Source organism: Oryctolagus cuniculus, chromosome 16 (genome assembly GCF_051225735.1).
Source record: "Oryctolagus cuniculus isolate XC-2025 breed Fujian yellow rabbit chromosome 16, ASM5122573v1, whole genome shotgun sequence".
Classification (NCBI taxonomy): Eukaryota; Metazoa; Chordata; class Mammalia; order Lagomorpha; family Leporidae; genus Oryctolagus; species Oryctolagus cuniculus.
The window spans coordinates 40297858-40308583 of record NC_142882.1 but is presented as its reverse complement, the minus strand read 5'-3'; the positions used below and the strand labels follow the sequence as shown (position 1 = coordinate 40308583).

Below are 10726 nucleotides of genomic sequence, written 5' to 3'. Positions count from 1 at the left end.
GCTGGGCCAGGCCAAAGCGAGGAGCCAGGAGGGCCTCCCACATAGGTGACAGGTTCCCAACTAATTGGGCCATCTTCTGGTACTTTCCCAGGTGCATCAGCAGGGAGCTAAACTGAAAGCTGAGCAGTCAGGCCTCGAATCCATGTCCCCACGTGGGATGCTGGCATCACAGGTGTCAGCTTAAACCGCTGTGCCACAACATCAGCCCCAGAAAGCATCATCCTTCTGGCATTCTGAGTCCGTGGTTTTAAGTTGCAAAGCAATATATTTAAATCTAGCTGATCTAGGTGCTTATAATTCCAGGAGTTAGGATGTAAATTACTGGCCCCATCCCTTTATATGTGAATCCAAATGTCTGCAGTAAAGTCTGGGGATTTTAAAAAGCTTTTGAAGTCATTCTAAAGCCAGTTTGGAAAAATGCCATTCTAGGGAATTCTACTTTGTTACTGATTGACTCATTTCAGGGAATCTCTGGTACATATTGGTTTAATAGAAACAAAGAATTCTTGTGTCAATATGGAAAAGATACTTTGGGACACTGGATGTCTATGATTTCTAATTATATACTGGTTATTCAGTTTTTGCATTAAAATGCAGAGGGAAAAAAGAAGTAAGTGAATATCAGTATTATTGTTGACATTAGAACAATAATAGGAAGACTTCTTTTTTTTTCCACTAGAGATGTTCTCATATCAAATGTCTTCTACATAAACTATTTGAACTTAAATTTTCAAACAATTCCATTGTCTAGCATGCATCTCAAACTGAAATGAAAAAAAAAAACTTCCCAGAAAAAATATTTTGATTGTGGAAAACATTTATGTATCTCAGAGGGCTTCCTAAAGTATAATGCATAAAATTTTTATAATAAGTTGAATATTTTAAATATACTACAAGAACTGCATACATTAATCAGTCAACATTTCTATAAAGCAAATGAAAGGTTTTGTGAAACAAATGTACCTAAACATGTAACAATTGGTGGCATAACCACACACAATTCCAAATGACCTTAAAATACAAAAGATTAACTGTGTTTCCCAAAGAGAGACATTTGAAGGACAAAGGGAACTGCAACTGTTCTTAAGCCACTTCCAGGCATCATACTGTTGCTAATAGTCCTGTATTATTTTGAGATCCTAATGAGATTAGAGTAACTTTATGTCACCGAAAACTAAGATTTTTGACTTGAGAGAAGACAGATAGTATATAACATCACTGAAGTTAAATAAAAACTCTATCATTCTTAATCTGAGGCTCTGGATTTGGAAATATTTATGTGAATTAATGATGTATATAAAAAAAAAAAGTCTAAGTTCCATCCACTGGAAAAAACTAGAAACAATAGCAGAATCAGTATCTAAACTGTGGAATCCAAATACTGTTTGCCATTAAAAGGAACCTGGGATCCTACAAAAACAACATATCTGGGAAATAAAATGTATAAATTAAGCAGGAACTTTACGTAAAACCAGGAACCAAAAAAAGTATTCAAAAATTACTGGTGTTGTGTGAAAAAGAAGCAATTCTCTAAAGGTCGGACAATTTAAGCATGAATGGGGCTAATAAACTGCAGACAACTGAAATGTATCAAATAGATCTAAATACCTAAGGTTAAAATGGTACACAAAAGGAAACACACCTCACTGGAGGGTGCTAAAGAATCAACTGATACTGATCATTTCTTCAAAAGGAACATGCATTTATCTTGTCTTTTCTTTAAGAACTCAATGTCAGAATAACTAAATCACTGCTGAGAATAACTTTCTTATTATAGAGATACTCAGCTAGTAAATAAAGACTGGTAGCATATAAAATGTCAACATTTGCTACTCTTATTAAATTAATAGATCTAGTTGGCTCAGTGTAATCCAGTAGCCACAGCCACCTGTAGCTCTTTAAATTTAAATTAATTAAAATTAAATTCCTGTCACACCACATTTCAAATGTTCAGCAGCTACACTGGCTACCATATTTGACAGTATATACAGTATTTCCATCATTATGGATACTGTCATTAAGACAGTCACCATCACTGGCTTGCTAACATTACAAAAGCAGACACCCAGACAAGGTACCTCTGAGGTAGTCTTGGGGCGGGGGGCAACAACCCAAAATGACAGAAAAATCAAAGAACAGAGAAACATGCTAGCACCACTGTGGAGATGCATCCAGCAGGCCCAGAGTGTGAGAGGTTATATAGAAAATAAATGCAATTAAAAAAGTGTGAGAGAGGAGAGGGAACACTGGCAGAGACAGATCATTACAACACATGGACTGTAAATGACTGGACTCTGATCCCAAGTATCTTTTTAAAAATTCACAACTATCAGGGAAATTTAAACACTGAATGGATATTTGGTTATTTCCAACAAGGATTTTGTTTTCTGCATGCGATGATACTGAGTTTGTTTTTAAAAATCAGTGCTTATCTTTCAGAAAAACATAGCAAAATATTTGTAAAGAATGTAGCTCAGCTGGCATCGCAGCTCACTTGGCTAATCCTCCACCTGCGGCGCTGGCACCCTGGGTTCTAGCAACGGTCAGGGTGCCGGATTCTGTCCCGGTTGCCCCTCTTCCAGTTCAGCTCTCTGCTGTGGCCCGGGAGTGCAGTGGAAGATGGCCCAAGTGCTTGGGCCCTGCACCCGCGTGGGAGACCAGGGGGAAGTACCTGGCTCCTGGCTTTGCATTGGCATAGTGCGCCGGCTGCAGCATGCCGGCCGTGGTGGCCATTTTTGGGGGTGAACCAACCGAGAAGGAAGACCTTTCTCTCTGTCTCTCTCTCTCTCTCTCTCTCACTGTCTAACTCTGCCTGTCAAAAAAAAGGAAAAAAAAAAAGAATGTAGCTCATGGACTCGCTTCAACATAATCCCCAGAAAGGGGTGGGGAAGGAAGATAGCAAAAAAAGTGAATGGAACTACAGAAAAAAATGGATTATCTCTGAGTTTATAATTACTGAATTTGATGAGATACTTGGGTGTTCATTATGCTGTTTTGCTTTTGCATTGCTTGAAATGTTATAAGGTTAAGATTTTATTTAAAATTTGAGCTTCAAAGGAATGACTCAATTTCAACCACCCATTTTAAAATGCTACAATTGCAGGCCTTTTAGCATAGCTCATGAGCAAAGCTGCCTCTTTTTCTGTATGTGTGTGCGAAAAGCTAATTTATGAAATATGACATTTAAGGTGATATGTCTTTACTAGCATTTATTTAAGTTCATTCAACAAAGTTTTATTGGATACATGTTATAAAACAAACCTTGTGCATTTATAAAAGTGCTTTTCAAAAAGGTCTGAATTGTAGTTTTGAAATTAAAAGTTTATCTTAAATTTTTATGATAAATGACTGGACTTTGTTAATCCAGGGTTTAACTTTAGTGATATCTGAATCAGTTGGTGAGCTTGTGAGAACACAGGCTGCTGGTCCTGCCTGACTCTAGTTTCATATTCCCAGGTCCGGAGTGGAGCCTGAAATTCTGCAGTTCCAGTGGGTTCCTAGGTAATGTGATGCTTCTGATCCAGGAAGACACTGGAGACCCCTTGCCAGTTCCAGCCATCTGATGGCTACTCAGTGTAGGTGTCTAATTTGCACTGGGGGAGGAGGAGGGACAATACTTCAGGTAATATTTCTGTTTGGGCACTGTTTTAATTTCTTATTACAGAGCGATAGAAGAGAGGGCCCAAGAAAGCAGGGTACATTTGGGCTGACAACACAGGATTTTCTATTCAACTTTATAAACCAGTCTTATTCAATATGTGTAATCTCAACTGCAAAACAGAAGACATGAAAACCAGACCAAAACCTGAAAGTAACTGGAAAATAACATAACACACATTTCTACCCACAAAAAAACCACAAGCACATCTTGTCTAGTCTCTGCCAGATGTGCCTGCAAATACTGGCAGGCATCCCTAGGGTCAGCATATAGATTCCTACTTAACATTAAATAAAATCTGTGAATTACTGCTTACAATCTTTGAGGCATTATAAAGAACCACAAATTACAAAGCTCCAGATTTTTAATTTTTGCAAAGTGAGTACTTATATTTTAATTCATGTCTTTTAAGGGAAAATAACCATGACTTTTAATTGTGTTTCTCATTGGGGATATAAAGATGACACTGTGCTAAATTAGATGGCTGTTTTAGAAATTTAAGGAAAATTACCCAGATTTTGAGGGAATTCCATATGCTTATACTTTCTCAAGTTCCACCAAATTGCCATTTTGTGTCACAGTCCATCAGGGCTAAGAAAAACAAATCATGAACATTTTCTGTCATATTCCACTTCCAAAAATAATTTTCTTTAAATATTCTGCTATTAAAAACTATCCACTGAATATTTACTATGTAAGGTACTCTGATAATTATCAGTTTCATTTAATCTTTTTTAAATTAGTTGAATCCTGTGGTAGGTATAATCATGTTTATACATGAAGAAACTAAGGTTTAAAGTAAACTGCCCAAGAGGAAACTAGTGATAAATCCACTATTCAAACCTGGACATGTATGGCCATCACCCACTATCCCCACACTGAGTCACACCACTTGATTTCTACTGGTTAACAAAAGGTACCGTTGACTCAGATTTTATCAATTGGTTGGCAATGTACTTAATAACATTATTTCATTCCTCAAAATTCTATGTGACAGTCTTCATTTTACCATGGCATTCACATCAGAAGTTTCAAGGATCTTGCCAAAGGTCACATGTGTAATTACAGAGAGTGCTAGGATTTGAACCCTAGCTCATGCTGTTTTTAGCCAGTAATTTAACATTCTCCTAAAGCCTCCTACACAGGAGTACTTTAATTTATGGAAAATGAAATAATGTTATTTCAGTCCAAAAAAATTAAAAATTCATTCAGCTTTTTCATAGTATGCATTTCCAATTAACTTTTTGAAGATGCCTCATATGCAGAGGTTTCTATATTCCTGTATTTTTAACTTACACCCATAATTGGATACACATTGGTTTAGTTTACATTAAGGTTTAACACCCCAGTAGTCTATATCATCAGTATCCATTTCCAAAATGTTCTGCTAAACTTTAATGACGAAATTCCAACTCCAAATGATGTTATATACAAGGTTCCCATTATATTAAATACTGAATTTTACATCAACAAAAGTTTGAAGAAACATTTCCCCTGTGTCTTTGCTATTACCAATGAAGCCCTTTATTACTTAAAAAAAAAAAGTGTTGCAACAAATAGAACCTTGAAACACCCTACCAAAGATTTCCTTAAGGTCATCTCCAACAATAACACTCTTCCAGTGTCAAATGCCCTGCATAAACAAAGCATTCCAAATCTGTGCCTTTCCCTCTGTTCATAAACCATCATTCATCTACAGACTTGAAATTTTGGCTATATATACATAAATAACTTTTGGTTTCCAATAAGTATTTAGTTCATTTTTCCATGATTTATTTTAGTGAACCTAGGGCCTATGCTAGCTAAAGTATAATTCATTTTATAAATGATATAAATCCACTTTAGAATTAACTGTGGACATTTTTATTATCTTTGTATCACACCCATTTTTTAACTTTGTTTTTTATAGTAACTTTGAGTTGTCTAGTTCTTGATATTAAGTACTAAACCAAGTAGTTTCAAATGTTAGAAAACTTTTTAGAAATATGCTTAAGAAAAGAGCCACCTCAATAAAATATATGTATTTTATTGTATAAAAGCATTGTCGAAACACTGTAGGCCTGGCGTGGAGGCTCCTTATTATCCTATATAATTAATAGCTCAAATAGGTGGTAGGGGATTTGAACTCAGCAAACTGAAAAATTTTAAGATGAATTTTGTAGTTAAAACTTCCAAATAAAATACTGTACAGTATTCATCACAATTTCTGTTGTTGTTCACTAATTATGAAAACCTTAGATAACATGGATTTGCTTATTTTCTTAGGTTACAAAGTAAGGGTCAAGACAGACTTTCAAGAGATATCAAAACAGCACTACTTTATACAGCAAAGCAGACAGACAATACAAGCAGACTGGAAATCTAAATTGATTCTTATTTTTTTTTATTTCTAGTAAGCTTTATTAACCCATCATGAGACTGGTTACGTATGCAGCAGATACCATGATTTCAGTACCAGTAAAGGGCAAAAAAACTCCCAGAAAATTAACTTCAATGCTTCTCTCACATTTGTGACCTGAACTACCATATGACGAAATAGTCAAGTGAATTGAATTTGTTTTTAGACACCTAATTAAAAAATTCAGAAGAGGAAATATATTAAAACCCACCAATTGTGTTCTTCTAACGCCTCAAGTAGTTTATTGGTAATTAGTGTCTGTGTTCCTATACATATAAACATTCTAAGTGACCAAGACTAGTGCAGGTACATTTAACATATGAAAGTCTCACAGGAAGCTACTTCATTTTGTGTGTGACAAGAATCAAGGTACCAAAACTCAGTTATGCTACTAAAAAAATATAAAAAACAAACACTCAGAAAAAAAAAACAAAACAAAAGCACAACAATCCAACCAACTTAGCTAACAAAGTGCATTTCTTTTGGTGATATTTCCAAACAGCTGTTGGCTTTACAAATAGAAAATATGCCAATCTGCTAATATATATCACAGGAAGTCTCTGTAGGTAAGAATTAAAGGCCTTTCCTCCTGGTGATTTAGTTGTTTGTTTTTCATTCCAAAGTAAACAGCACCAGTGAATTTTCATAGAACAGCTTTGTTACTTCCCCCTCATTTTCTATCATCATAATTCTTATCTGCAGTAATACCATCCTTCCTTCCTATAATCAAGACTGGAAAGCCCATATAATACCATTCAGTTTGTAAACAAAACATTAAAGCTCATAATACATATACGGTATCTTTTACATTTTCATTCCACAATGCATCAGGTGTTGTTTATAAAGCTTTTGCTCCTCCCCAGATACAAAAATATATGAAAAACCATATCTGTTTTCAGCCAGCAATTAATAGCACAAGTATCTTCTAACTGGAATTGTTTAGAGACCATACATTGTAATTACAATCTTTTGGCTGAATTCATCAATTGATTTCTTCAGAAATCCCTACATGTACCCAACCATGTGCATTTGTCAATAGTCTACATACCCTTATTTACTACATGAGAGTCAAAAATTTTAGGTTCTTCAAGTAAAAGTGCTTCTGACAACAAACTATTTTTTATGATAGCCCTAAATCCCCAAAATGTTGTTTTAAACCTGTATAAAAAGATGCATAGCTATTTCTAAAGAGACTACACACCAAAACATGCTCATTCAGGAAAATTAATTCATGCACTGGAATATCTTTTTTTTTTTATTAAATTTAGACCAACTTAATATTGTCCAGAGCTAAGATATGAGATTTCAGAAAATATCAAAAAATCATTTGGCCAAAACTTTAAAAAAGCAAATACTTCCTTCTCATTCCTTACATAAAAAAAGACGGGCTGTGCCAATGTGACCAATACAACCATGGATTTATTCATCCACTTTCACATTTCCATTCATTTGCTTTTCATCTTAACATACACAGCCTTGAATGCAATTTCCTTGCAAAGGCTTCTCCCAAAAGGATACTAGCACAAACACTTAGCAGACACTCCTCAAAGTTTTATTTCACTACCTTTGGGTCAATTTCCACAACTATTTTCTAGTCAGTTTACCATCCTTACTTGGCTTCCCAAAATGGTAGTACCAAAAGATTTGTGGGGAAGGGAGAAAGAGACCACTTTAAGAAGCACTGCATTTATTCATCTTCCACAAGGCAACAGAGTTGGACATCTGATTGTTCAACAAAACAAAGCTTTAAATAGCATCCAGGAGGGCAAACCAGTGTGGAATACTTCCATTTGTCAAAATCAGACCGGAGAAAACCTACTCCATATAGATATAAAAGGTACTCGTATTCATCTTTTCTTTTTCTGCTGTCGCAACATTTTTCTTCTTTTAATTATCATATCATGCAGTTTCTCAAGTCCTTCCTTTAGTCCATCTCCTATGATTGCACAGGTAGGCTGCAAATGCCATGGAGTTGATGAGCTCAGTTCACCCATTGCTAACAATTTCTCAATTTCTGAGAGAGACAGTGAGTTCCTCAGGTCTTGTTTGTTAGCAACTATAAGTACAGGGACTCCTTGGTTTTCTGATATCCTTGTGATTTTATGAAGTTCAGTTTTTGCTTCTTCCATCCTTTCAACATCAACCGAGTCCACAACAAACACGATGCCATCTGTGCATCTGGTATAAGACTTCCACAGTGGCCTTAGTTTCTCCTGGCCACCTACATCCCAGAAGTGAAAAGTGACTGTTTTAGAATTTCCCAAGGTTACCTTAATTTTCTCAGTGTTAAATCCCTTGGTAGGTACAGTATTTACAAACTCATTGAATTGTAGTCTGTATAAGACAGTCGTCTTTCCAGCACAGTCCAAACCCAGAATAACGATGTGAAAGGACTGAAACGAAGGCAGGCTGGACAGGATGGAAGTCTGGTCTGATAGTCCATTCCCCATTTCCAGCGCAGGTAATTGTCCCAAATGGAAATGCTCTCTTCCTAGGACTTTAAAATTTCTCCTCCTGGGTGACTCAACCGCAAGACTTCTGGAAGGGAGAATGGGTTAAGTTATCCTTGTGAAATATTACAGTAAAAACAACCTCCTCTAATTTCAACACGCGAAACTTAAGAGAGCTTCCTTTAGTAAGTAAACAAACCAGAGGAGATAGGAAACATAGTGAACTCGAGATGAACGGTGGGATAACCGTGACTGAAATGCTTTGAGCCACTTAAAACTGCGGTAATGACATTCTTCTCTACCCCCCTCGATCCCCACACTTCCAATACCTAGTCCGGGGCGGGCGACAATCCGGCCACCTATCTGGTCCAAGTCCCCTAGCCACACAAGTGCCTCTTGCTCTGGCAGAGAACTGGCAGGTAATCTTATCTTCGGTGGTCTAACGCCACACACCTCTTCAGCACCGCAGCAACACCCCCTGCCCCTCCCCCACCCCCCGCACGACCGTGCTCTCACCTCGGGGACTGCAGTCTGGGAACCAATGAGAGTGCATGGGCAGGCGCTCCTGCTCGGGGTGGAGGGAACGCAACCCAGCCGCTCGCCTCCGCTCTGCCCGCAGCTCTGGCGCTGGCTGCGCTGGAAACCTCGGACACAGGGGCCGGCCACGCCCACGCTTCACGGACCACCCACTACCTCCAACCCCATTGGCGGCCAGCCCTCAGCGGGGGCAGCCCTGCAAGGCCCGCCCCCTGCGCCCTCATTGGGCGAAGGAACCGCCGCTCCCAGCGTGGCGGAGCACGGCTCGCGCGCGGCGCAACGGCGGCACCACCTGTTGCCCTGAGGTCGGGAAACGCCGCGCGCTCCGGCAGCTAGCGGCCCCTGCAGGCGAGGGGAGCCCCGGACGCGCCGGTCGCCGGTCGCCGCCCCCCGAGCGCACCTGCCGCGCAGCCGACGGACGCCGCGAGGTGGCCCTTACACCCAGGGCCCGCCATCTGCGCCCGCGGCTTCACCCTTGGTCCGCTGACCTCAGGGGGCTTCCCCGGGACCGCGACATCCCCTCAGGGGCGGACGGCCCGGGCCCGACCCCGCTGCAGCGGCCACCCCCCGCTGGCGGCCCCCCGGGCCTCGGCCCGGCTGGTCTCCCCAGGCAGGGCGCGGCTCCCGTGACTCACCGTCCGCCCGGTCGCTCCAGAGGCCCGCCGATGGCGGTCGGCGGCACTAGTGAAGCCGGGGCGGCGGCGCGGGCAGAGGCACCGACCCCGCTTCCTGGGGCGCCTGCTGGGCGCCGCGCGCCAGGCCGCCCCAACGGCGCTCGTCTGACCGTTCGCCGCCCGCCGCGCGGCCCCGCCCCTCTCCGCACGTCGCCGGGCGTCGCCGTTCGGGGGCGCGCGGGAGCCGGTCTCCTAGCAACGCGCAAACAGGGTCGGGTTTGAATCGCCCGGCGGGGTCTGAGGGCCGGAGGCACTTCCGGCTTCGGTCGGGAGCCGTTGCTCTGCGGCCCCCCCCTCGTCAGAGCGCCTTGCGCGTGACTGGAAGCCGAGGAGTCCGGCGGCCCGTGCAGGAGAAGGAGGGTGAGCGCTCCTCCGGCGCCGAGCGGAGGGCGCCGCCTCAGGAGCTGCGCTGCGGCGTCCGTGCGTGGAGCCGGCGCGCGCCGCGTCTGAGGAGGCACACGCTGGAGTGTGGGTGTTAGTGACGGCCCAGGGGGGTCGCGCGGGCCGCGTTGGCGGAGGCGCACGCTGAAGGGAGTCTGTGACTGGGTCGGCCCAGGGAAGCTGTAGTGCTCGCCTGCTCGTGGGCGAGAACGCACCGTGCTTTAAAACGGGAGACTGTGACGATAATTGTGTCCCTGACCCGTACAATCGCAAGTGGACGCCAGCCGGTGCGCTGGTCTGCTCTCCTAGGTCGCCGGAGTCTCCACGGCAGGCAACCAAAGTACGGTCTTAGTGTCTCAGTCTTAACAAAATGCAATCGGCGATTATTAGGGTGCTTCTGACCGATGTACAAGAGAGTTGCTGACAAAGTTCTGGGAAAACTTTTAATCAACAAGTCTTTTGGGTGGAAGCTGTAAGAGAATAATTTGGAAGAATCTAGATGGTGCAGTTTTTAAAGAAAAAAAAATATATTTATTACAATATGGAATGGAACTTCCTCAACGAATTTCCTGGTTTTTCTCATGGGCACTATTGCCAGTGATATTTCTCTCCTTGTGACTATCATAGG

The 10726-nt window shown here is 41.5% G+C and overlaps 1 protein-coding gene and 1 long non-coding RNA gene across 6 annotated transcripts in view; one reads left to right on the top strand and one right to left on the bottom strand.

Annotated features, from left to right (window-relative positions):
• Window positions 1-6024: 6024 nt before the first annotated feature.
• Window positions 6025-10040, bottom strand: ARL4A (ARF like GTPase 4A). 2 transcript variants are annotated; one of them, XM_008275420.5, is made up of 2 exons: window positions 9679-10040; window positions 6025-8594 (listed from the first exon to the last, which is right to left on the bottom strand). In XM_008275420.5, exon 2 carries the CDS (start codon window positions 8504-8506, stop codon window positions 7904-7906), a length of 603 nt encoding a protein of 200 aa, XP_008273642.1. In that variant the 5' UTR covers window positions 8507-8594; window positions 9679-10040; the 3' UTR covers window positions 6025-7903. The 2 variants fall into 2 exon arrangements, with proteins under 2 accessions (XP_008273642.1, XP_002721573.1); XM_002721527.6 differs by lacking the exon at window positions 9679-10040 and adding an exon at window positions 9023-9129.
• The window catches only part of LOC149121695 (uncharacterized), a 76045-nt gene continuing 75344 nt past the window's right edge, over window positions 10026-10726 (top strand). For 3 of the 4 annotated variants that reach the window (XR_016222384.1, XR_016222383.1, XR_016222385.1), the window contains exon 1: window positions 10165-10438. This is a non-coding gene — a long non-coding RNA (uncharacterized LOC149121695). Of the gene's footprint in view, window positions 10439-10726 lie in introns of all 4 variants that reach the window. The other variant, XR_016222382.1, reaches the window with a different exon arrangement.

Bases quoted from the DNA above. Each gene is read 5' to 3' on its own strand.
- ARL4A (XM_008275420.5), bottom strand. From the start codon at position 8,506: ATGGGGAATGGACTATCAGACCAGACTTCCATCCTGTCCAGCCTGCCT.